Source organism: Chamaea fasciata, unplaced genomic scaffold (genome assembly GCF_029207755.1).
Source record: "Chamaea fasciata isolate MVZ Bird 193981 ecotype frontalis unplaced genomic scaffold, bChaFas1.0.hap1 SCAF_27, whole genome shotgun sequence".
Lineage (NCBI taxonomy): Eukaryota > Metazoa > Chordata > Aves > Passeriformes > Sylviidae > Chamaea > Chamaea fasciata.
In genome coordinates, this window is record NW_027094112.1 from 1,500,008 (window position 1) to 1,525,776 (window position 25,769).

Genomic DNA, 25,769 nt, shown 5'->3' on the forward strand with positions numbered 1-25,769 from the left:
GACTCTGTCTTTTACTAAATTAATGTGCTGCTTGCAACCTGGAAGCGTCATCCCATAAGCTCCTGTGTCCTACAGGCTCTCTCCTCTATGGAAAATGACATACAGGAAAAACACGTGTGGGTGTGTGTTTGTGTGTGTGTGCGTTGGGAGCAGGAGTGCCAGCTGTGGGGCAGAGAAGGCTCAGGGCTCTCCACACACCTTGTGCAACAGGAGGGAGGAGACTCTTCAAACTCCTGCAAAACATCCGGAAAAAAACTAAATAGAAATGACTGGATTCAGTAACTCTGCATGTTTCTGTGCGAGTGATGGGAAGAGTTTGTGAGGCCTCCTGTTGTGTAACACCCGGCGCCCAAGGGCAGGCAGTGGTACCTTTTGGGGAGGATTCCTGTGCTTTCCAAACGAATCAGGTCAGGTGGAGTCATGGTGACTCTGTCTGGCTGTGGAATCCCCTCCCTCGCCTGCAGCCAGCACACACGAGCTGTCTGCGGGAGTCTCAGAGCCCTCTCCAAGTATCAATGGTTCTGCCTTATTCCAGACCCCTCTTCCTTCCGTTCTGTCCGAAGGATTTAGTTCAGACAGAGCAATATGTATAATTTAGCTTTCTGCTTGAGAGACCAGTCCGATCTGGCATTCTGTGGGTTTGGCATTAAACTTGAATTTACAATTAGCAGAAGGGGAGTGAGGGACTGATGCCTTTGGCTCTGTCTTTCTGGCAAGGAGCCGGCTCGGCTTGGAGAGACGCTGATAAATGTCTCTGCTTTCTGCTGCTATTTATAAGGGATTTGGGACCTTGCTCTGCTCCCTTTCTTTTTTCAGGTTTCCATGCATTTTAATATCTTTTGGGGGCCTGTTTCAAGCAGGACTGTTCTTTTTCAAGGCTACCTCAATCCCTTGTCAGAGCTGGATCAGGAGCAGGATTCATGGCATCATCAAATCCCAGGATGATTTGGGTGGGAAGGGACCTTAAAGAGCCTCTCATTCCATGCCCTGCCGTGGGCAAGGACCCCTTCCACTATCCCAGGGTGCTCTAAGCCCTGTCCAGCCTGGCCTTGGACACATCCAGGGGCAGGCACAGCTGCTCTGGGCATCCTGGGAGGAGTGAGGGCTGAGGAGTGAGGCTCCGTGGAGGACACAGATATAAATCCCTGCCCTACTCCTGTCCCTCAGAACATCCAAGTGCAGTCTCCACATTAAGTTCGCTCCAAGGGGACATGAGCATATCCTTGCTGTTCCCCTCTGCCTTTCTGTTAAATGGGTGTTGTGCTGAGTTGTTTTGGTCTGTTTTTTCCCTCTGGGACACCAGGCAGGCCAGGCATGGGTCCAGACTATCCCTGAGCAACCTGGAGAGCCCCTGCTGTGCCCAGAGCCAGCACAGCCCCCGTGTGAGCCCCTCTGGAGCTGGGGGGACTCTGGGAAGGGAATTGCCCCCCTGGCCTTTGGCACTGACCCCTGGCTGCTCCGGGGAGCAGGTGGAGGAGTGCCAAGGTGGTCTCTAAGGAAGTGTGAGTGACCCGGGACGTGTGTAGCAAGCGGATGTGGGTAGGGATGGGTTGGTGAGCTGGGACTGGCTGTGTGGTCCAGGGGCAGTTCAACAGTGGCACTCCTCTAATTAAACAGTGGCCTGAAGAAAGTCACAGTGATGGGCAGAGGCTCTGCCAGAGCGAGCTGAGTGTGGTTGGGAAGCTGGGAGGAAAACATGTCTGAAAGTATGAGGGAAGAGACACTTGGAGCCTGGAGATAAACAGGGCTGGTGGCCACAGCCCACTCATCACCCCCAGCACTCTGGTTGCTCTGTTCAGTGTCCCAGATGGGTGACATTTAACCCCGTGTGGTGCTTTGGGAACAGCCTTTCCCCAGTGAAAGCAGGGAAAATCCTTCTCCTCACTGCTCTCTTCCCAAACTATAGCAAATTCCTATGAAGGACTTAAACCAGGCTCCCCCCTGTTCCTCCCTGGTTTTGTGTTATTTCCCAGTTAATGACCTGTGTGAAGCTGCTGCCTCTGGGCAGTCCTGTGGGCTTCTGCCCACCCAGTAAATCCCTCTTAATGAGCAGAGTGTCCACAACATTCCAATCCCAGCGCTGGATTCTTCCTGAAAATCCCAAGAGCTGTTTCTCTTCCTGCTTTTTGTTTTCACTTTCATTGTGTACAAAGTGCACATTTGGGTTGAAGCTGAGCGTGTGTTGCCGGTCGTGGGGTCTTGTCCCAACTCTGTTCTGGCTGTGGCTGGTTTTGGAATACCAGACTTTGTTTTTCTTCTTGAAGAAACAATACCTGCGTTGCTTTAAAATGCTCTTGCTTTGGCTTAATGTGGACCATTTTGAAATAAACGTCCAGGAAACACTTTGGGACAAAAAAATGCTGGATGGAATTTGGATTTGTGGTGACATTCTCTGGGTTTGGAAAAAAAAAGAAAAAAAAGTATTAAATCCAGTGGATTGCTCCAGTCTGAGTGAGATGGCTTCTTTTTTTCAGCAAGAGAATATGGGGGGGGAGTGGGGGGGGAGGGAGAGGGATATTTAATGATTTGTCTTACAGCCACAATTTGGAATTTTTATACATGTGCCCTTGTTTAGGTCAATAAAGAGCTCGGAATTACCTGTGCCTTTGTGTGGGAATCGCTCTGCAGGGACGAGAACAATCGCATTAGAAAAGGGAAAACCCACCAAGTTGGGAAGTCAGACCTTGGAAAGGGTGGAGAAGAGGGAAATCTGCATTTATGCATATGGATGAGCACGCGGGCAGCGCCCAGTGAACTGTGCAGGATTTGCTGCCCCAGTTGAGCCGCGGTTCGGGCGCTGCCGCCCGGCTCCTGTCACAGGGCACGGCCGGGTGGCTGTGGCTGTCACAGGGTGGCTCCGGTGAGCGTCCCTGCTGTCCCCTCGCTGCCAGCCTGACCTCGGCCTGCGGAAGGAGGCATGGAGTGTTTGTCCTGCGTGCAGCTGGCAGGGAGCTGGGAGGGAGCTGGGTTCTGTTCCGGGGGCTTGGAACAAGAGCTGTTTGTCCGGAGGGAGGAAAGCGGCCACGGTGCTGCCCTGCTCCCAGGCTGCTGGGGCAGGAGGGGTGGCGGCCACCCGGGCCAGCTCCAGCACTAACAACTTCTCTCTTCTCCACTGCCAGGGCACCTGGGCAGCCCACAGACTCCACAGCCTGGGAGAAGAGCACGGGACAGGGAATCCCTTTGCCAGCTCCGTGCCTGGGAAGGGCAACGCCAGCCTGAGCCGTGCCACAGGTTCCAGTACAGGGATAACCGGGGCCAGGGCTGCTGCTGCACCAGCAGATTCCAGGGCAGGGATCGCCAGGACCTGGGCTTCTCCTGCTCCCAGACCCTTAACCCCCTGCAATCTTTACACACATGGTTCTCCCTGTGTGAGTCCCTGCAGGCAGCCACAGGCCCTCAGCTAAGCCTGTGCCCTGGTGGTTTTAGGAACAGAAGCCTCTGTTGAACAGCAAATTCACAGTGAGAAGGTCTGAAATTATTTTAACCACAGCTGAAAACGTGGATACAGTCCCAATACTGTGCCCTGGTGACACATTTGTGGGGCAGTGGGCTGGTAGAAGCCCATCCTGTGGTGGTTGTGTTTGATCCTGTGCAGGGGAGAAGAACCAGAGGTCAGAGCTGGGATCACACACAGCCGCTGCAGGCTCGGCTCAGCCGCCCCGGGCACATGTGCAGAGCTGCTGGAGGTGCCCCTGGGTGTTTGTGGCCTCCAGCTGCTGCTCCAGGAGGGAGCAGAGAGGGAGCAAAGCAGCTCCCAGGGGTCCCTGTCACATCTGCCAGCCCCGGGCGGATGCCTCGGGTGCCTGAGGATCTCTCCCAGCACCACACGTCTAGACGTGATCCCAGCGGAGGCTTTGTGGTGCCCGCTGACAGCTCCACCTCCTTCTCCTCTGCTGTGAAGTGAGGGTAAGAGTATTGCCAGTATGACATCCTCTCTGCAGAGTGATTTTCCCTTTGGAAGCACGGGTTAGGTGTTAAATATTGTTAACGTTAAGTGTTCCTACCTTTAGTTCAGCTATGGTTTTGTAGCAGCTTGTATGGAAGTGTGTTACGTTCCTGTAGCTTGATTTGTTAATAATTCAACAATTCCTGGTCCCAGGCACACAGTTTGCTGCTGTGAGGTTCCATCCAAAGGAGCTGTTCATTGAGACGTGCTCAGTGCCTGATCCCTGTGAATGGGGCATGCTCAGCTCAGTTACCGTGGAACGGTTCCTGAAGGACAGATCTGTTTGCATGAGTTAAATGATGTTCTGTTAATCCCTAACTCGGTGTGATCCACCCTCCAAAGCAGCAGGGGAAGGAGCTTGGGGGCTTCTGCTCCCAGGGAAATTGTCATTCTTTTTCTCTGTATCAGACGAGGCTCCAAATACCAGTTCATCATTGCTTGGGAAATGACATTTTGTTTTCTGCAGCGTGACATTATCGCTGTTGTGTAAATTCCATGTTGATAGCTGGGGAAAATGCCTTGGAAGGAGGATTTAAAGACATCTGATCAGTGCTTTTCGGGACTTGGGAGCCATTTCTGTGCAGGCCAGGTTTTGCTGTCCTGCTCCCTTTTATTTTTATTGACCAGGATGTTCTGGTCACTCTTTGGCAGAGGGTGTGGGTCCCAGGAGAGGAACTGCGGCCCCTGTGGCTGCTTCCACGTGGACCCTGGGAGGTGACCTGAGCCCTTTTCCTGTGCCAGTGCTGTGACTGTGGCTGCCCCGACGCCTGGATTCCCTCTGTGGGGTGAAGTGTGGCCGAGCAGGAGCAGAACAGGAGCTGGGATCCCACTGGAGCCCCGGCAGAGGCGGGTGAGGCTCTGGGGGGAGGCGATGCACACCTGAGTGTTGTCTGGAGGTTCCTTGGCCAGGAGGTTCCTCTCGGGATTCCCATGGCAGTCAGGATCCCAGGCCCTGCTGATGAACGGAATTCCTTCAGCCAGCAAACAGGCACTGGTGTGGTTTAGCTCTGCTGGGAGTGTTGGGAAGCACCAGGGCAGCTCCTCAGCTCTTTTCTTGTCCTCATTTAAAGATGTATGATTGAAGGGAGTTACTCCTCTTTTTTTCCCCCTGAGTGTTTTTTATCCCTAGAAAGTTGGTATTCCCATTTATGAATGTTTGCCAGGCTTTTCATAACTTTTTCGATAAAATTGAAATCACCTGAAAAACTGTGATCAGCAAATTTTTAAAAAAGCCTGTTCTGTACTGAAAACAGCTCCGGTAACACACCAGGGCCCTTGTGAGAAGGGCTTGGAGTGGCAGGGCGAGGGGCAATGGCTTCCCACTGCCAGAGGGCAGGGCTGGATGGGATATTGGGAAGGAATTGTTCCCTGGGAGGGTGGGCAGGCCCTGGCACAGGGTGCTCAGAGCAGCTGTGGCTGCCCCTGGATCCCCGGCAGTGTCCAAGGCCAGATTGGACAGGGCTTGGAGCAGCCTGGGACAGTGGAAGGTGTCCCTGCCCATGGCAGAGGATGGCAGTGGATGTTCTTTAAAAAGGTTTTTTCAACCCAAACCAGTCTGATTTTTATAGTCTTATATATCTGATATCTATATAATATGCATAATATAATAATCTCCAGCTCTCCTGTAGGTGCTGCTGCCTTCAAGAGAGTTAATGGAAAGTCTGGGACCCTGCCAGTGCCAGGAAAAGGTGGTTACCAGGAATGCTGCTGCTGCAGACAGGTAAGAGCAAGTGTGAGCAAGGAATTTGGGAGCAGGGCTGGGCAGGTGTCAGGGGACACACACAGACAGGAGCCTGGCAGTGGTAAGAACCTTCTGTACTACAGACCCAGATGTGACTGTATCTCAGAGAGAGTGAGTTTATTGAGTGAAATGCAGGGTGGTAACCGAGAGAGGTGCAGAGGATGAGCCCAGAGCCTGATGCAGGTTCTTGCTGCCAGGAGCACGTGGATGCTGCTGGGCAGGCTGGGAACACGGTGCTCTGCAGGTATAAAATAACCACCTCACCCTAAAGGATGGAAGTTTGTGGTGAGAGAGAGCAAGTGGGAGAGTCTTACCCCTTGGCTCACCCAGAGCATGGTATCTCCAAGGTGCCCCAAAGTTTCCTTTGGCAGTGTGTCCAAGAGGTCACGCTGTCCCTGGGGATTTGTCCCCGGGGCACAGAGGAGGGGGACAGTCCACGGCTGGGAGGGGATGAGCTCAGCAGGGTGAGAGCTAATGACTGGGCTGGGTGACAAGGGAGTGATCAGTCTGAGGTTGGACTTGATGGTCTCAGAGGTCTTTCCCAACCTTAATGATTCTGTGAAATGGAATCCTGGTTTAATTGTTGGCTCTGAAGTCTTGTTTCTTTTCCCCTCTTGCCTTCCCTTGCTGACCAGCTGGATTGGAGCAGCATAAGGAGGCTGCTGGGTTTTTAACAAAACAGTACGTTAGGACACTCTGCAGTGCTCACATTTAGTCATTTTGAGTATTTTGCTATCCAGTGAGGGAAGGGGAGGATCCTTGTGAAGAAAGGAGATGGCAGAGAAAGTGTCATAGCCAGAGCAGGGTGAGGAGAGAGTTACATAAACTTCTCTGACCCGGAGGCTGTGGCGCCGCCGATATCCCAGAGAGGACAGCCAGGACCTTGAGGGACCTCAAACCTGATTTAACAAACTGCTCATTCTAGCTGCGAATTTAAATTCTCCAGGACTAGGAAGAAAAACTCAGGAAATGGGAAAACAAACCTCCCCTTTGTCAGCTGCCAGTTTAACTGGGCAGCCTCTGCTCCCTGGCCGCTGCCTCGGGCCGGGGCCGGGCCGGGGCTCGGGCAGAGCCGGCGCCGGGCGCTGCGCGGGTGCCGCTGCCCCGGTGGGAGCCGGAGCTCGGCTGACTGCGCTGCCGGGGTGAAGCTGGGGTCCCGGGGCCCCCGGGGACTGCACGGAGCTGCGGTGACCTGGATTTGAACTGCGCCAGCGCTGCACCGCTCCCGTGTGAGAGATCGGCCCCGGGACTGCGGCCACGCGGGGGTTAAAGCCGGGCTGGGAGCTCGGCCCACGCCTGGAATGACACGGGCTGTGAGCTGGAAAAGACCTACAAGGGATGCAGGCAGCGCCTGGCAGCAGGAGATCGCTCCTTAAAGGGCATTGGGGAATGTTGTCGTTCGGTCTAGCCGTGACAGACTCCGGGAATTGGGTTTCCCCCGTTTTCCCCGGGATATTTGCGCTCTCCCTCCGGAGCTGGTGGCTGCGCAGCCAAAGTTAAAGGACACCAAAGCCTTCAGTCCTGTTTCCGGGCCATTGACTGGTGAAAATCCTCCCCTTTCCCCGCTCATCTGGGCTCTGAGAGGCACTGGTGTGACTGCACTTTGACCCCTGTGCTCCCCGCTGTCCCCAGCGTGTGTCCGGCTGCAGCGGCTCCAGGGGATTCCCGTCGGGATTCGGCCGGTGTCCCCGGTGCCGTGGGGCTGTTCCTGACCTCGGGGCTCGGCTCCTCTTTCCTATTCTCCTTCCCCCCACACTGAGTGTTCAGTGCTTCCGGCGGGGGGACACTCCATCCCTGGTGCTCCCACGCTGGGCCTGGGCTGCTGCCCCTGGCAGGGCCCTCCCCTGAGCTCCTAAAGCCTCTAAGAATCCTTAAAAGTGATTTGGGGTTTGCCATGAGTCTGTTTTGTGGGCAGCCTTGAGAAGCTCAAGTTTCTCCTCGTGTCCTTATTCTCTGCTGGTGAGGGATCCCCTCTGCTGATAGAAATCAGGTCAGGATCACTCAGACTGATCAGCAAAAGGTTTCAGCTCAGGTATCGTTACCTAAAAGCTGAACAGTCCTGGCTTTCCCCTGCAAATTCCTTGAGCACTGGGTAACTCTGGGTGTGCTACCACAGGACTTTCAGCACTTAAGGGGGTAAGAGGATGGGGACAAACTCTTTAGTGGTGCCTGTTGTGTCAGGACGAGGGGTGATGGTTTTATATTGAAGGCGGATCGATTTAGATTAAATTTAAGAAAGAAGGGTTTTATTACTGGGGTGGTAAGGCACAGCACAGGATGCCCAGAGAAGCTGTGGCTGCCCCTGGAGCCCTGGAAGTGTCCAAGGCCAGGCTGGATGGAGCTCTGAGCTGCCTGGTCTGATGGAAGGTGTTCCTGCCCCTGGCAGGGGGCTGGAGTGAGACGGGCCTTCAGATGATCTCAATTTTCTGTGATTCTCTAATCAGCCCAAATTGCTCAGCAGCACAACCAGCAGGGAGAAGCCTGGGAGGTCACTGCAGTCACCCTGACCTGTTGGTTTGGCCAGGCTGCCACAAGCCCTTGCTAAAGATCCTGTGAACCTTCTTCCTCATCCATTCCAGTACAGCCTGCCCGGCTCCTCCTGGACCACCCAGAGGTGGAATCACCTCCACTGTGGATGAGCTGATCCTGGCAGAGCCTTGGCAGCTGGGTGCTCACTCTCTCCTTCCCCCCATACCTGGCTTCTGGAATGCCCTGTGGAGTGTCAGCTCCACGTGTGGAGCCAAGAGCCTCTTTCCCCAAATGGCCCCTTTCCCTTGCACGGGTTTGTTTCTTGTTTCCATCTGGAGCCTAAAGAGCAAAATTCCCGTCGTGGGCGAGACAGAGCTGGGATCTGCTTCCACCTGAGGTGTGCATACTCCTCCTGCTGAGCTTCTCCATGGTGACAAACCCGTCAATTTCCCTGAATTTTCCATCTATCAAATAAAGGCCTTGACTTGGAGAGGCACAGCGAGGGTGCTTCACCACAGAGCACACTGTGCTGGAACTCTGGGAGAGAGCCAGAATGACCTCTCCTCTCCTCTCCTCTCCTCTCCTCTCCTCTCCTCTCCTCTCCTCTCCTCTCCTCTCCTCTCCTCTCCTCTCCTCTCCTCTCCTCTCCTCTCCTCTCCTCTCCTCTCCTCTCCTCTCCTCTCCTCTCCTCTCCTCTCCTCTCCTCTCCTCTCCTCTCCTCTCCTCTCCTCTCCTCTCCTCTCCTCTCCTCTCCTCTCCTCTCCTCTCCTCTCCTCTCCTCTCCTCTCCTCTCCTCTCCTCTCCTCTCCTCTCCTCTCCTCTCCTCTCCTCTCCTCTCCTCTCCTCTCCTCTCCTCTCCTCTCCTCTCCTCTCCTCTCCTCTCCTCTCCTCTCCTCTCCTCTCCTCTCCTCCAGGAACAGAGGTATCCCAGCTGGATGAAGTCCTGCAGTATTCCAGCATCATTCCTGGAGCAGGAACACCCATTGCTCCAGGTGTGGGTGTGTGACTGTGCTGTGACCGAGGGGCAGCTTCTGCACCAGGCAGGTGCCAGCCTTGGGAGGATTTCTCAGCTGGAATCCCACTGTCCTTGTCTGTGGCCAGAGTTCAGTTCAGGTTCTTTTACTTGCATGGCAAATCAGGACATGGTTGTGAAACTGCTTTTTGGGGTGTTCTTTCTCTCACCTGGGAGATAACCCCACGGATCCATGGATGTCCCCCCATGGCTCACACCCCTCAAGACACATTTCCCCATCCCTCCACACTGCAGAGGTGCTTCCCGACCATCTGATGTGTCCTCTGCTCCCAAGGTGCCCCAGACACCCCAGCTCTGTGATGAGGGAGCGGCCTGAGCCTCCCCCTGCTCTCCCAGGCTGCTGCTCACGTGGAGCCCCCTCACCACCCCCAGCCTGGGCCATGACACCTTCCTGGGGACTCCTCGAGGGCTTTCGTCCTTGTGCTCACCCCAAAAGCGGTGTCTGCCTCGTTAGATTAGAGCTGGAAAATCGTGGCCAGATGGTCGATCATCAGCTTCAACAACCAGAGGAGCAGGGATATTTTAGGTTCGAGGGTTTCCCATTATGCAATGGCACAGACACAGCGCGGGGGAGGCGTTGGGTTCTTCTTTCTTTGGGTTTACTAATAATGAGGGATTTGTTTGGATTTTTTTGTCTCCTAAGTTCAGGGTCTTGAGCAGGAGTCTGATGGGGGGCTGGGAAAGGGGCTGAACCTGGAGAAAAGGAGGCTCAGGGGGGACCTGGTGGCTCTGCACAACTCCCTGACAGGAGGGGACAGCCGGGGGGGGTCGGGCTCTGCTCCCAGGGAACAGGGACAGGAGGAAAGGAAATGACCTCAAGTTGTGCCAGGGGAAGTTTAGGTTGGATATTGGAAAAATTGCTTCTTGGAAAGGTGATCAGACATTGGCACAGCTCCCCAGGGCAGTGGTGGAGTCACTGCCCCTGGGGGTGTTTAAAGACCTGTGGATGTGGCACCTGGGGACAGGGGTCAGTGGTGGCCTTGGCAGTGCTGGGGAATGGCTGGACTCAATGATCTTAGAGCCCTTTTCCAACTAAACAATTCCCTGGCTCTCTGATCTCAGCGTGGAAACTGGAGACTGTGGCTTCTCCCATGGGTTGCTGTGGTTGCCCTTTGGCAGGTGTAGTAAAAGCAGTGGGTGAGGATTGGAGATCAGAGCTGAGCACGGGGACTGTCCCTGACAGAACCAGTGAATTAGGAGAAAGAAGGAGCTTGAGGACAGACAGGAATGCTCTCTCTGTGCCTGGGCCAGCCATGGGGGGAGCTGGGAAGGAAAGTTTGTTGGAGAAAAGGGCAGCCTGGGGTGTTGGGTATCTCTGGGCACCAGACCTGCTGCCCCCTGCAGCTTTTGCGGTCCTGGGCAGTTGGCCAAGGACCATGTCCCTTCTGCCAGACACATCCAACACACTGTGGTGTCCTTGTGCCCCAGCCCCTGGCAGAGGAGCCCTGCCCTGATCAAGAGCTGTGGGTGTTTTGTGACTCTGCAGGGCAGCAGGCTCAGCTGGGCCCACTTGAATTCATGTTTTTTACCCTCCTGACCCTGAAGATTCTGAATAACTCAAGATTCAGAAGCAGCCAGTGCATCTGGAATATTTCTGACTCACTCATCGCGCTGGTATCTCGACACCAGCCCAAAATATCTCCGTGCTGTGGCACAGCACTGCTGTGGATGGAGCAAAACTGCACCAAACCCCTCATGGGGTGCAGAGATGCTCCTGCAGCGATGTCAGGGGGAAACAGCCCCAGCTGCCAGCCTTGTCCTGGTCCTGGTCCTGGTGCAGACCCCCCAGTCACCCCCCAGTCACGGCCAGAGGCGCCTCCAGCCTCTTCCCCACCCCTCGCCCCGTCCTGCCACGGGTGGCAGAGCAAGAGGCTGATGGTGATCGCTTTAATAAGGTGGGCTGGGGCCAGAGAGAGGCCCCGGCCGGGGGCTGGGTGTCCTGCCCAGGGAGCAGCACCCCGAGGCGCTCAGGCACCCCAGGCTGGAGCTGGAGCTGGAGCTGGAACTGGAGCTGGAGCTGGTGTGTTCTCACCGGGGACACCAGAGCGAGTCCCTTCAGGGCTCCACAGGGAAAGGGACATCTCCACCCCGACGTCTGGGGGCTCTGGGGGAGGTGGTCACAGCAGGAATTGTCCCGAATCCTGCCCCTTGTCCCCGGCGGGCAGAGAAGGGCTCCCCCGGGGGAGTGAGGCTGGTGCGGTGACCCCTGGGCAGCCCAGGACCCCGAGCAGGGCATGTGCCGCCCCCCGCCTCTGCCCGGTCTGCGGGCCGTGCCGGGGCTGGGACCGCGGGGACACGCGTGGCCCTGGAGCGTCGTGCGGCCGCCGGAGCCGCTCGTGGGCTGTGCTGGGAGAGCCCTCTCCTGGTCGGTGTGCGAGGAGGAGCGGCAGTGCCGGGGAGCCTCCCGGCGCTCGGCCGCTGTGCCGGGGAGCCCGGCTGTCCCTGCGGTCCGGCCGTGCCCGTCACTGTCACTGCGCTGAGCTTTGGGCTGCAGCCCCAGCCGAGCGGAGCACCGCCCGGGCTGATTCCAGGGGAAGACGCTCCATCCTAGTGGGTCCCTCTGGGAGCTGGGGACCTGTCCCCCAGGGCCCTTCTGCCAGGGGTGGCTGCCAGGACCCTGCAGGGCGTTCACTCTGCTGAGGGTGTCCCTGGGAAGGAGCAGTGTCCCTGTGCTGGGGCAGGGATGGGACAGTGTCCTTGCACAGGGCCTGAGCGTCTCTGTGATGGGGCGGGGAGCGGCCACGTGTCCCCACGGTGCGACAGGGTCCCCAGCCAGGCAAAAGCCGAGAGGGGGGAGCTTGGTGACACTCACCGTGTGCCATCATCCCCATACTGGGAGCCATACCGGGTGGGACCCCTGACTCAGACACGGAAATCGTGAGGGACAGGCCAGGATGGAATGTGGGACGTGGGGAAGACATCAGTGGGACGAGTTGGAGGGACCCAAGGACCGGAGGATCCTCAAAGACGAAACCCGGGGAGCCTCCCTGCCCCGTCCCCTCCCTCCCCACGCGGGTGAGAAGCGGAGCCCAACCGTTTTCCAAATCTTTATTGTAAATAAATTCTGCGACATTGCAGGAGGCGGCCGAGGCCGGAGCCAGGGCCGAGCCCGGAGCGGCGGCTCCGGCGGCTCCGGCGGCGGCTCCCAGCACGTGCAAAGCGGGAGCTCGGGGCCGGGGGGCGCGGGGGTCCCGCCCGGCCCGGCGGTAGCGGAGCAGGCGGTGCGGGGTGGTCGGCGGTGCGGCGAGGGGGGGACGGGGGCCCCGCCCCGCTGTGCTCGTCCCCGGGACGGGACGGGGCCCGTGGGAGCGGCGGGGGCCGGGGGGGCTTTGCTCTCTTGGCTCTGGAAGCACCGGGTGCCCCCCCTCCCCCCCCCCGCCGCGGGCCCTCCCGCCCTGACAGCGTTAAAATCATTAAGAAAAATCCCAGTATTTATATATATATATTTATATATATATATATATATATTAATGTCCCCAAACCCAGTGACAACGGTGGCTTCTTGCTCTGAACCGGGGCTGTCCCCTCGCCGCGGGGAGCACCCCGGCACTTTGGCTGTGGCAGCTGTGGGGACACTGTGGTGACAGTGATAGAGATGGGGGGTTGATTGCAGACCCCCGATGCCCACGGTGGTCCCAGGTCCCCACGTGTCCCAGCCCGGTGTCACACAAGAAGCCACCACCGAAGCTCAGCCGGGGGATGTCCAGCCACCCCCCCCCCTGCTGTCACCTCCCACGCTGTACCCTGGGGTGCCACCACAGCCATGGCACCCGTGGGTGCCCAGTGGGGCTGCCACACCAGGCTGGGTGCCACCACACACTTTGGCCATGGCTGGGCCCGGGGACACCCTTGGTGACTCTCTGTCTCCATGGCAAAGTGTGGGCAAGGACACTGGGCAAGGAGGGGACACAGAGGGGACACCACCACACTGCCGTGGACAGTGGGTATCATCCCCCATTGTCCCCATGCTGAGTGTCCCCAGGAGTGTCCCCACACATACGTACACACACCGGGTTGTGTCACCAAGTGTCACTGGGGATGTTCCCCCTCCATGCTGAGTGTCACCAGTGGTTAAAGGGACCAGTGTGGCCCCCAGTGGTCCGTGGTGCTGTGGTTTGGGTGGCTCTCTAGAGCCACCCCATGCAGGGTGACATGTGCCACGTGCCACAGGGAGAGGATGTTGCCTCCTCCCAGCCTGCCATGAGGGTGGGGGACACCCAGTCTGGGGGAAACGGGGGCCACAAGCCTGCCCTGCGGCTGGGAGTGACAAGTGCCACCCAGCAAGCAGCCCTGTGTGTCCCCAGCCCAGGGCTCACCCTGTACCCGGGTCCCCCGGGGGGCCCTTCTGTCCCCCCAGCCCGTGTCACCAGTTTGGGGCTCACCTGCCTGAGCTGGGGAAGTGGAAGAAGTCTTGAGGGAGAGCTGTCACCCGTGGGTGCCTTCCCACCACTGGGGACTTCGGGGTCCCATGGCTTGGGGGTGCAGCCATGACAGGGGGGATCGGGGAGAATTTGAGGGGACACACCCCACACGGGGGCTGCTGAACTGCTTTGGGGGGGCGGGGAGGCACATCTGGGGGTGCAGGACTTGGCCCCCGTGGGACCCAGCACCGGGGGTGGGGGGGACACGACTCCAGGCCCTGGACTGGGAAAGGGCACTGGCCTGGTACTGGCTATTACTGGCCTAGTACTGGGGTATACTGGCCTCGTCTTGGGGTACAGGGGCCTGCCTTTTGGGGTCCCGGGCCCCCCGGGTGGAAGATGCCGCTGGAGGGCAGAGGGGGCTGTGGGGCCGGGGCTGCCCGCTGGCCCCGCGGGTACATTCATTCATTCATTCACTCATTCATTCATTCATTCATTCATCCAGTGCCGAGTGCCGCCAGCCCGGGGGGGCCGGGGGTCCCCGTACATTCGTGGCGGTGCGGGGGGGGCCGGGGGGCGGTCCCGGGTGTCCCCCCCCCGCTCTCCTCCTCGGCTGGACCCTCGGCAGCGCCGCCCCATTTAATTGCTGTTAATGAGGCGCTGGGGGGGTGGGGCAGAGCGGCCCCGCTCAGGCCCCCCCGGACCTGCAACACAGAAGTGGGGTGCGTTTAGTGGGGGGCTGTGACAAGGGGGTGACACACGGGGGGACACTGAGCTGAAATGAGCCAGCACCGGGGGGGGGGCGGCTGCCAGGCCCCCCCAGCCGCTGCTCCCCTTCAGCCGTGGGGGCACAGAGATGGAGACAGCACGGCCGGACACACAGCACACGGACAGACGGGCCCGGGGGCTCCCACGCCGTCAGGCTGCCGGACGGTGACGGTGACAGGGACGGTGACGAGACGATGGGGGAGACACGGTTACACTCCCTGCTGCGCCGGGTCGTACCTTCCTCGGCGGATGTTCCTTGGGGGGGTGGCAGGGGGAGAGGAGAGGAGCATTAGTGCCACCCCCCGTGTCCCCGCTGTCCCCCCTGGTGCGCCCCCCCGCCCCAGTGTCCCTGGTCCCACAGGCAGCAGCGGTGTCCCAGTGCCAGGCAGGAGCACACACGGGGGGGGCACCACACAGCCCCCGCGCCAGCACCCCATGCTTGGGGACAGACACGGCCACGGGGTCCGGGTGACAGGGACACCCCGATGGCACATGCAGGCAGGGCAGGCAGGGCCAGGGGTCAGGCAGGGGCTGGGACAAGGGACCAGGCAGGGTCAGGGGACCAGGCAGGGCCAAGGGGACCAGAGGCCACACCGCAGGGGATGCCCAGCTGAGGGTTCTGGCAGTGCCCCAGCAGGGCACGGCCTGGCCGTGGCGCGGTGTTGGTGTGCAGAGGGGACGTGGCCGGTGACAGCAGCAGAGGGGACGAGCCATGCGGTGGCTGCTTACTTAAATCCCCAGCCTGTCCCCCCTAGGACGATGGCAGCCACCAGCACGGCCCCCGCGATGGAGCCGATAATGATATTGGTGCCACTGGGACCTGTGACAGACGGGACAGGGAGGAGGGGACAGGGTCACACATCAGTGGGAAGGGGACATGGGGACATGGGGACATGGCCCCAGGGATGCCTCAGTACCGTGGGGGCTCGGGAAGGGGACAGACCCAGCCACAGGGAACATGTCAGTGGGGAGGGGATGGGGGACACCAGGACACAGCCCCAGGACAGTCCCGGTGCTGTGAGGACCTGGGAGGGAGGCAAACCCAGCTGTAGGGACACACCTCAGTGGGGATGGGATGCAGGGACACGGGGACACAGCCCCAGGGATGACCCAGAGCTGTGGGGACCTGGGGGGAGGGGGAGAACCCAGCCATGCCCAGCTGAGCTGCGGCACCAGGGTGGGGGGACACTCTGGAGCCCCGGTGGGGCTGGGGACAAAGCGGGACAGCCCAGCCTGTGTGGCCTGGGGACAGCAGGGAGCCCGTGTCCCCCGCGGGCACACGGACCCTTGTATCGCTCCGTCTCCCCCGTCGGCTTCGGCTCAGGGATGGGGTCATAGACGCTGCAGTCCTTCCCCGTCCACTCCGCCCGGCAGATGCACTTCCCCTCGTTGCTGCAAACCTGTGAGAGGAAACGGCGTCACCCCCCCACCCGACTGTGACACCCCCCGGGTGTCCCCCTGTCCCCGCCGCGCCCCTCACCCCGTGGTCGAAGCAGATCTTCCCGTCCCAGCTGCCGGGGCAGGAGCTGAAGTTAAAGGCGCTGGCTGGAAGGCATTTGCGGTCGAGACAGAGCATTCCGGGCCCGCAGGGCGTCCCGTCCTCCACGTAGCTCAGGTCCGACCCATCCACCAGCTGCACGTGGCCGCCCCTGCGCCGGGACAGGCACAGCGGGTGACACCCGCACCCCAGGGCCCCGGAGCCGTGCCCTGCCCACGGTGGCACCGTTACCTGCAGTCCACGTAGCGGTTCTGGTGGTAGAAGGTGGTGGTGGCGATCTCCCCGCTGAGCTCCCCCAGCCGCGGCGACCCCGAGATGTTGGCGCAGAGGAGGAAGCCGCAGAGGACGTCCCTTCAAGGCAGCGGCGGTGTCACCAGGATGGCGGGTGGCACCGGGAGGGGCCGCGGGGACAGCGGTCACTCACTGCTTGTTGCACTGCAGCCAGCCCAGGCCCTCGCGCCCGCAGTTCCCCCGCTCCGTCCCCTCCACGTTCAGCTTCTCGTAGCAGAAGCGCTCGGCCGAGCCTGGCAGAGAGCGAGTGTCACCTGCTCGTCACCCTCCGCGTCCCCCCGCCCCAGGCCAACACTCACTGCGGCCCCACAGCGCGTTGCACTGACGGTCCCGGGTTTTGCAGCGCCCGCCGTAGCATCGTCCCTGCGGGGAGGGGAGAGAGGACAGGGCTGGAGGAGGCTCAGGGGACAGGAGAGGAGTCAGGGAACTGGGGAGGGGTCAGGGGGCCTGGAGAGGGGTCAGGGACTGCAGAGGGGTCAGGGACTGCAGAGGGGTCAGGGACTGCAGAGGGGTCAGGGACTGCAGAGGGGTCAGGGGCTGCAGAGGGGTGATGAGGCTGGAGAGGGGCTCACACACACGTGCTGCAGGGAGGTGCTGTGGGGACACTGAGCCCCTCACACATCCCCCCATGCCTGATCCCAGGACCACTGCCCCAGCTCATGGGGTGCAGGGATCAGAAGCCACGTGTGTGCACAGCCACGGGACAGCAGTGCGGGCTCAGGGCCCCTGCTCACCCCAGAACCCACACCCACTTGTGTGTGTGTGCGTGGCTCAGCTGTGGCCGGGACTGCTGACAAATGTCACAAGCTGGTTCTGTTTGGAAGGGACCTTAAAGCCCATCCAGCTCTATCCCCTGCCATGGGCAGGGACATCTTCCACCAGACCAGGCTGCCCCAAGCCCCATCCAGCGGGACCTTGGACAGTCCCAAATGAACTTCCAACATGGAGAAGCCCCGATGCTGGAGCCTGCGGGGATGTGCCCAGCCCCAGGGCCGTGTCCCACCAGGCCGGGCTGAACTCACCTGCTCGTTCTCACAGAAGTATCCATCCAGCTTGTGGAGGTTGGGGGGACACTGTGGGGACATGGAGGAGAGGTTGGGTGGTGCCACAAGGCTCCACAACGTGTCCCACCATGTCCCCCGGCCCCGCTCACCTGGCTGGAGTCCCCGGTGCAGGTCTCGGGGATGTCACACTCGTTCACAGCCTCCCGGCAGGACACACCACGTGGCTCGTACTGCCCGGGGCACAAACCCAACTCATCAGGCATGGGACAGGACTCCACTGGATCCGGATGTGGACCCTGGGCCCCCCGAGCCCCCCGGACGCTCCCAGCCCCGCACCTTGCAGCCCTTGCAGCAGAGCCCATCGCTGCACATGGCGTCGTGGGTCAGGGTGCACTTCTTGCAGCAGTTTCCCCCGCTCCTCGCACACTCCTGCCAGGACAGCAGCCGGAATCACGGCCTGATATCAGCCCCCTGGCAGTCCTGGCAGCCCCCGGAGCGGGGGGAGCCCCCCGGCCCTGCTCACCGCCAGCGAGCCGCAGTCGCACTCCTCGCCCGCCTCCACGAAGCCATTGCCGCACTCCGGGGGGTCCAGGAGCTGCCGGGACCGAGGAGGGGACATGACACAAACACACAAAGAGCTTCTGGGGACCCCTGAGCCAGCTGCTGCCATGAGCCCCCCAAAGGGCATCACATCCCAGGGGAATGGCAGCACCCCCAAACTGCCGCCAGGCACGAGGCTCCTCCCGCCCTGGGAGTTCAGCACCTCGGCTGTGGCGGGGGGGGGGACACCACGAGTCCCGAGGGACCCCTGAAGCCACCCCCAGAGCGTCGCTCCCCACTGTGACCCCCCGAGGGGCCGTTACCTTCAGAGGTTTGTTGAAGAGGCAGCTGCCGCCGCCGTCCTGCAGGAACTGGTTGTACTCATCGATGCTGCAGCGGGAGAACTTCCGTGGGAGGTAGTACCTGTGGGGTGGGGGTCACCGTCACACTGTCACACCCTGCCCGTGCCCGGGGGCACTGCCAGGCACCCGAACCCGGGCAGGACCTCGGCGATGCCCCCGCCGGCAGCGGTGACACGAGGTGTGGCAGGGGATGTGGCAGCGCCACCCCGAGCGGGCACGCACCCTGTGTCCTCCATGATACAGCCCAGCCACGAGTCCGGACAGCGGCAGTCCCCTGGGAGGAGAGGAGAGGGCTGGGGGTGCTGACTGTCCCGCCGCCGGCCTGGTGGCACCGCGACGTGTCCCCGTGGTCCCCGCGGCCCCGCGGGAGCTGGGTACCTGCGGCCGTGCGGTGCTTGTTCCACATCATGCCCACGTTCTGCCCCAGTGTCTGTGCCAGCGTCACCGCCATGGCCGCCACGTTGCCGTACTGCGCGGGAGGGACGCGGTGTCACCGCGGGGCCCCCGGCCCTGACCCCGGCCCGCCCTCGGGGGTCCCGCCGCACCCACCTCGTTGACGCCGCCGGCGCGGGCAGGGGAGCAGATGCCCCCGACAAAGGCGGTGCCGCTGCGGCTGCTCTGGAACGTCCGACCCCTGCGAGGAAGAGGATGGTGGGGACGGGGGACGCGGTCCCCGGCCCCGGGGGGGACACGTGGCCGCAGCGCTCACGAGAAGAGGTGGACGGTGTCGCTGTGCTCTGCCAGCCCCTCGCGCCGGTACTTCACAAACTCGTTCAGCGTCTCCAGGGAGTCTTGCCCCATCCGGATCCGGTCCTCGGCCGCCCACGTCTCCATGGCCACCAGCACGATGCGGGTGTTGAGCTGCTCCTTGTAGATCTGTGGGGACAAAGGGACGGTGCTGGGGACGCGACCCCTCCCAGGGACAAAGCCAGCAGCTACTGGGGATAAACCCCTGAGGACAACTTCAGGAGCTGGGCACACACATCCGTCACCAGGGACAATTCCCCAGGGACAAAGCTCCCGTGGGACAAACCCACCCGGTGCCAAGAAAAAAACCCATGAGTGGGACAAACTCCCTGGGTCCAAACTCTCAAGGGAACAACCCAGCACGTGCTGAGGACCAACCCCCAGGGATAAATCACCAGGAACTAAGGACAAACTCCCTGGGAACAAATCCACCAGCTGCGGGGAACAGTCCCCTCAAGGATAACCCCACCAGGGTGGGGGATAAACCCTCTCTCCAGGAATAAGCCCACTGGGGATAAATCCCTTGGGAGTGAAGGGGAACGAAGCCCCCAGGGGACAAACCCATCAGATGCTGGGGATTAACCCTCCCAGAGACAACCCCCCCAGAGGGAAAAATTCCTTCCAGGGACCCCCCCCCCCCCCCTCACCATGTCAGCCAGGTTGACCACGGACTTGGCGAAGTTGCTGGTGAGAACTACGGACTTGCGAAGCTGCAGGAACTGGGGGCACACCAGGGGCCAGGTGGGATTGGGGGGGCCAGCCCGACCCCTCACCGCCCCCGCCAGCCCCGGGAATCCCCGGCTCACCAGCTGATGGTCGTTCACCACGGCCAGCTCGATGTACTTGGTCTCGCTGTGCACCGTGTGCTGGGCTCGGCGGACCTGCAGAGGGAACCCGCGGCTGGGCCAGCACTGGCACCCGGCTGGGGCTCCTGACCCCTCCAGGGATGTTTGGGATACAGGGAGCGGGGGGAGCCGCTGGGTGGTCTCGGGATGCGGCCCCACCGGTGTTCTAATGGGACCCCTGGACATCCCTGAGCCCAGGCAGGAGCAGCACTCTGCAAACACGACCCTGCACCCGCGGAGGGGCCTGGCTGCACCCGCAGCCAACAGGGGAAGTCAACCCGGGTCAAGCACGCTTGTCCCCTGCCCATGTCCTCTGTGTCCCTGTTGTACCCCGTCGCCCCCACTCACCTGCCGCCGCCGCCGCAGCTTTGGTATGTCACCCGGGCCACGCTGGCTCAGCGCAGGGAAGAGGCAGCCTGGAGGGAAGGGACAGAGGTGGTGGGACACCAGGACACGGGGCCACAGGTCCCCAGGAACAGCTCTGTGAGAAGGCTCACCCAGTCGGGGGCAGCTGGGGACGCGCTGGACGATGTGTGGTCGAAGGCCCTGCTCGGGAGAGGTGTGTCACGGCCGTGCGTGGGAGGGGAGGACCGCCACGTCCCCGTGTCCCCGTGGCTGTCCCCAAGGCACAGGCAGACCCCTAAAGCTGCCTCGGGGTGCTCAGGCAGGCCCACGGCAGTGCCATCGCTCACCTGCCCGTGCTCGGCGCCCGCCTGGGGCTCGATCAGGTACGTGGCTCGGCCGTCCGAGAAGACTCCGCTGCAAACAGAGGTGGACGTGTCGGGGTGCACAGGGGGGCAGCCCCCCGGCCCCCCCGTCGGCAGTGGGGTACTCACCGCAGGCCCTGGCAGCTGGAGAGAGCGGCGAAGGAGCGGGGCTGCCCCCGGATCCGGCCCTGGTAGTAGCAGTGCTCCCCTGCGCCCTGCGGAGCGGGGACGGGCGCTGAGCCTCGGGTCCTGCCCTGCTCCGCACCCCCAGGGCCGCAGCCAGGCTGGGGGCTCGGGGTTCACTGCCAGGCACCCCCAGGGTGTGCCTGGGGCCCACAGCACCCAGGGATCCCCCACTCGAGGGGCAGGCCCCGGCACCATGGCAGCACCCTGAGCACCCAGGGGCACCCGGGGACACCCAGGGGCAGGCAGGTGGGGGGAGGCCGAGGTCCTGGGGCCCATTCCCGGGCTTTTGTGGGATTTATGAACTGGCCACCGCAAGCCCTGCAGTGGCACAGCATGGCACAGCATGGTGTAATTTGGCACAGGATGGCAAAGCATGGCTTGGCACAGGGTAGTTTGGCACAGCATGGTTTGGCACAGCATGGCACACATCTTACCGTGCTGTGGCTGCCGTTGCTGCCCGCGCCGACGTGGCGCTCCACGTAGTGGGAGGCGAGGAGGTGGCTGCCGGGAGCAGGAGGGGGGTGAGAGGCCGTGGGGTGGGGAGGAAGAAGAGGAAGAGGAGGAAGAGGGAGACGGCAGCAGCCATCCATGTGCAGGGCACCACCCCGGTGCGGGAGACCACCCAGCATCCATATACAAGGAATCACCCCAGCATGGGACCCCCCCCAGTTTGGGAGGGCGCTGGCATCCCATGGGTCGCTCTCCCCTCAGCTCCACCCCCCGGCTCAGCCCCTGCTGCTGGGATGGCTCTGCACAACTCCCCCATCCCCGGGCACCCCCAGCTCCTCCCCTCCTCCCGGCGGGCACCAGCAGCCAGGACCCCCGGGTCACTCACTGGTTCAGCCGCAGATCGAGGGTGAAGGCTGAGCCGAAGGCACGCACCATGAAGCTCACCTGTGCCAGGTGCAGCCCCTGCAGGACCGCCAGAGCCGTCAGCCCCCCCACCCAGAAAATTCATAACTAAAACAATAATTAAAACCCCAAGCCAAATACACGGCCTGTGAAGATGCACTTTTTTTTTTTTTTTTTTTACCGAAAAATTCAGCATAAAGGAAAACAGTTTGTTTTTTTTTTTTCTCAAACCCATCAGCCCTGGAGCACTGGGATGGCACCTGCGTCCCATCGCCCCCTCGGCGGGTGCCGTGCTGGGGGGGGCAGCCGGAGGGTCCCCCCGGCGCTGGGCCCAGCCCGAGCCGCCGCTTCTCCCGCCCTGCGGCGCCGCCGCTCCTGACCTAATTCCTGCCGCCGGCAGCGGGAGCCGAGCGCTGCGGCGCGGCCTCAGACCCGGCAAACTCGGCGCACGGGTGAGAGCCCGGCACCGGCTGCGGGTCCCTCCGGTGCTTCACACGGGGAAACGGCCGAAAAGCCAAATCCATCCCGGCGTGCCTCGTCCCCTTGCTGGGAACCCGGGCCAGCTCGGGGTGAGGACACAAGGATGAGGAGCCGTCTGTCATCGCAGGGAGGGGATGTCCCGGGCCCCGGCCGCATCCCTGGGGTCCGGCAGCACTGCCGGAGAGGGCTCTGCCGCCGGGAGCCAGCCCCGAATTCCCCGGGATCTCCGCTGCTCCCTCCCGCCGCGACACCCTGGCTTAACACCTCCCTGGCCCCCCGCCAGCGCGGCGCTTCCCGGCGTCCGGCGGTTTCACTCGACGCCGGGTGTAAATCACCTCTGCGGCGAGAGCAGCTCCTCATCTCGCCCTTATCCGGCGCGGACGGGGATCGATGGGCGCCGGCCTCGGCGGCTGCCAGCACCGCAACTCCCCCGTGCCGGGTGGGGCTCGTGTGCCGCTCCCCGGAGCGCTGGGACAGCCAGCGGTGGGGGGAAGGTCACCGCCCCGAGCCCGAGGAGCTTTGGGGAGCAGCGCGGGGTGGGACATGCGGGGCCGCTCCCACGCGGCCTGGATCCGTCCTTGCCGGACCCACGAGTCTGTTCCCGTGGGAGCCCTGCTCGCCACCTGCCCGCTCCCGTTTCATCTCTCCCAACACCCAGATTTAATGGGATCTTGCGGCACGAGTCAGTGTCCCCCCGGGAGGATGGCAGCGGGATGGTCCCTGGGGGACGAGGGCTCCAGTTCGGGATGCCGGTACCCACGCACACGCCGGGGTGTGGCTGGGCCAGCGACGGCGGCTGCCTGCGGACCTGGACCTGCCGCCTGCAGGGACCCCGGAAAGGGAGCGGGCTGGGGGCTGTCGTTCACTTACGGGTCCTCCGCCTCCTCCTCCTCCGGGCTCATGCCTGACCCTGGTGTCCAACTGATGCTTTGGGACTTCTCCGCCCGAACTCTGCCCCACCAGCCTGCTGGGGTGGGTGATTTGGGAGACCACCCGCCCTTCCTGCCATGCGGCCCGTGGGAGCCTCCGCGGCAGCGCTCCGGCCTGCGCGGCAGCACCTGCGGGAGAGGGGACAGGGTGGCGGCCACCCTGGGAGGGCTGGGGGGACGGGGGCCTGGGGAGGAGGAGGGATGGAGACGCAGGGGCTTGGGGACAGGGGAACGTGGAGGGCTGGGGACGAGGACAGGGAGATGAGAACACGCAGGGGCGGGAACACGAGGGGACAGAGTTGGTGAACATGCTCAGGGGGTGGCCCAAGTGTGGCACTGCATCCAGAAGGGGACACTCATGTCCTGGATGGGATGCCCTGGGATCATGGAGGGTGGGTACAGGTGTCCCGGCGTGTACAGCTGGGGAACATCCAGGTACGCTGGCGTGCCCAGGAGGAGACACCCAGCAGGCACGGGAGGGGTGCCCAGAGTAGGGGAATACACCGGAGTGGGGAAGCTCAGGAGGTCTCAGAAACAGCGGCATGTCCTGGAGGGGACACACAGGGGACATAGGTGGCTGATAAAGTGATGCATCTCAGAGGGGGGCGTGCAGGGGAGAGGGGGCTCAGAAATGCCATCACACCTGAAGGAAAGGCTGGGGCGGGGGGGGGGGGGGGGGGCTGTCAGCATATCCTGGAGGGGACATGCAGGGAAAAGGGGGAGCTGAAATGGGGACACATCTCAGAGGGGACATCCAGGGGACAGAGAGGGCTGGGATGGGGAGACCACCGAATGGGAGATGGAAGACTGGTATGGGGACATCCCCCTAGAGGGGACAACGAGGGGACAGCAGGACTGGTGCAGGGACACCTTTGGAGGTGACAGCCAGGGGACACGGGGGGGGGCGGCCGCTATGGGGACACATCCCAAGGGGACGTGGAGGGCTGCTATGAGGACATCGATGGGGCATGCAGGGAGAGGGGGAGCCGAGATGGGGACACATCCTGAAGGGGACATGGGGGGCTGCTATGCGGCCACCTCCGGAGGGGGAACACGGCGGGGGCCGCTGCGGGGACAGCGCGGTGGAGGGCGCGGGGCCGGAGCAGGTGCGGAGCCGGGGCCGGGGGGGGACGCGGGGCTGAGGGGCCGCTGCGGGGCCGGGGCAGGTGCGGAGCCGGGGCTGCGGGGCCGGGGCCGGGCAGGTGCGGGGGGACCGCGGGCCCGGCCCCTCCCGGGGCTCTGCGGGGCGGCGCTGCGGAAAAATGTGTCGATGCAGCGAAAAAGCCGCAGCGGCGGCGGCGGGGCCGGGAGCGGAGCGGGGCGATGCGGGGCCGGGAGCGGGGCCGGGAGCGCGGCGGGCGCGATGCGGGGCCGGTACCGGCGCCGGTACCGGGGCGATGCCGGAGCGGGAGCGGGTCCGGACCTACCTGCCCGCGGGGCGAGCGAGAGCAGCGCGGCCAGCAGCCACCCCCGCAGCGGGCTCATGGCTCCCTCATGCTCCGCCAGCGGCCGCGCCGGGCCCGCCGCGCCGGGGACCGTCACCGTCCCGTCCGGCCCCCCCGCCCCGGGCCGGGCCGGCAGCGCCGCCCCCGCCCCGCCCGCACGCGGCCCCGGGCCCGCCGGACCGGACCGGCACCGGCACCGGCAGCGCCGGCAGCGGCCCCGGCAGCGCCGCCCCGGGCCCGCCCCGCCCCGCCCGGCCCCGCCGCCCCCGGTACCTGCCCCTTCCACCCTCCCCGCCCCGGCTGCCGCAGCGCCGCTGGCACCCGCGGCACTGCAGCACCGGAGCCCCGCCGGCATCACCCCCGGGCCGGCAGCACCCCCCGGCCGCTGCCGGAGCTCCCGGTGGCATCAGCCCCCGGAATGGTACCGGGGCCCCGGGCCGGTGCTGGGCACCGCGCACCGGCAGGGACTGGAGTGGAGCGGCCAGTGCCGGAGCCCTCCCAGCCAGGATCAGACTGTGCCCCCCACACCCGCCCGGCACTGGAACACCCCACGAGAACTTCCCAGTCAGTACTGGACCTCCCGAGGTCTGGAACCTCGAGACAAAACCACCCCCCCTCGGCCACTGCTGCCCCTCCCCAGCCAGCGCAGGACCCCCACACCAGTCCCAAACCCTCCCAACACCAGCGCAGGGCCTCTAGCTGGGATCGGAGGGCCCCAGCCCGTACCATGTTCCCCTCAGCTGGTATCCAGTCCCTGACTAGCCCCCGGCCCCCCGCGGGTTCCCAGGCAATCCCAGAGCCCCTGCAGATTGTCCCGGTGCTTCCAGCCAGTACCAGGACCCACACTGTTATCAGAGCCCCCAGCTGGGACTGAAGCCCCCCACCATCAGCACCCTCCCAGCTGGAGCTCCTCCCCTGACTGCTGCCAGGGCTGGTGCTGGCTGTGGATGGAGCTGGGGGCTCCAAGGGGATGGTGCTGAAACCAGGGACTGCTGGTGCCCACAGCACTGGGGTTATGGGGCGATTCTGGGCCGTCCCCAGTGGGTGGGTGATGTCACCCAAGGGCTCTGTGCGGTCCCTACCCTCAGGAAGCACCAGAATCAGGAGTCCCTCTCTGCTCTGATTCTGGGGGACGCTGCAAGGCTGTGTGCCCTCCTAGTGGTAACACAACCATTTTAGGGAGGCAAACCCCAGTAAATTCCTGTTTGTTGCAGTGGGAACGGGGGAGAACGGCTCATGGGGGGAGGCAGCACAGCCACAGGCACCCCCCGGAGGGGCCCCAGCCTCAGGTGATGGATGCACCCACCATCACCGAGGGGGACTATTCCCTCAGGACTGAGGGTGGGACACAGACCTGGACATCACCAGTCCCAGCTCTTCCTGCTGGAGGTGCCCAGGGCTGCCCTTGGGCTCCCCGTGGAGGGCGATGGGGAACCTCTGCTTGTGGCTGGCAGGGCAAAAAGGGCTCAGCTGAGTCACCACGTGCTCCACAGAAGGGAGCATGCAGCAGTTTCAGTGGCCCCAGCTCATCCCAGAGGTCAGCTACCCTGGGAAGGCCCCAAAAG

The 25,769-nt window shown here is 62.6% G+C and overlaps 1 protein-coding gene across 1 annotated transcript; it reads right to left on the minus strand.

Annotated features, from left to right (window-relative positions):
- Positions 1–14,446: 14,446 nt before the first annotated feature.
- On the minus strand, positions 14,447–24,349 carry ADAM11 (ADAM metallopeptidase domain 11). The gene is made up of 26 exons (XM_066205071.1): positions 24,187–24,349; positions 22,701–22,888; positions 21,334–21,410; positions 20,933–20,999; positions 20,442–20,527; positions 20,298–20,364; positions 20,103–20,151; positions 19,954–20,021; positions 19,567–19,641; positions 19,408–19,479; positions 18,723–18,889; positions 18,563–18,647; positions 18,392–18,482; positions 18,236–18,287; positions 17,975–18,074; positions 17,635–17,706; positions 17,448–17,540; positions 17,261–17,341; positions 17,130–17,180; positions 16,407–16,470; positions 16,241–16,340; positions 16,048–16,167; positions 15,799–15,967; positions 15,604–15,718; positions 15,048–15,138; positions 14,447–14,573 (listed from the first exon to the last, which is right to left on the minus strand). The coding sequence occupies exons 1-26, from the start codon at positions 24,242–24,244 to the stop codon at positions 14,528–14,530; spliced, it is 2,304 nt and encodes a 767-aa protein (XP_066061168.1). The 5' UTR covers positions 24,245–24,349; the 3' UTR covers positions 14,447–14,527.
- Between the last annotated feature and the right edge of the window lie 1,420 nt (positions 24,350–25,769).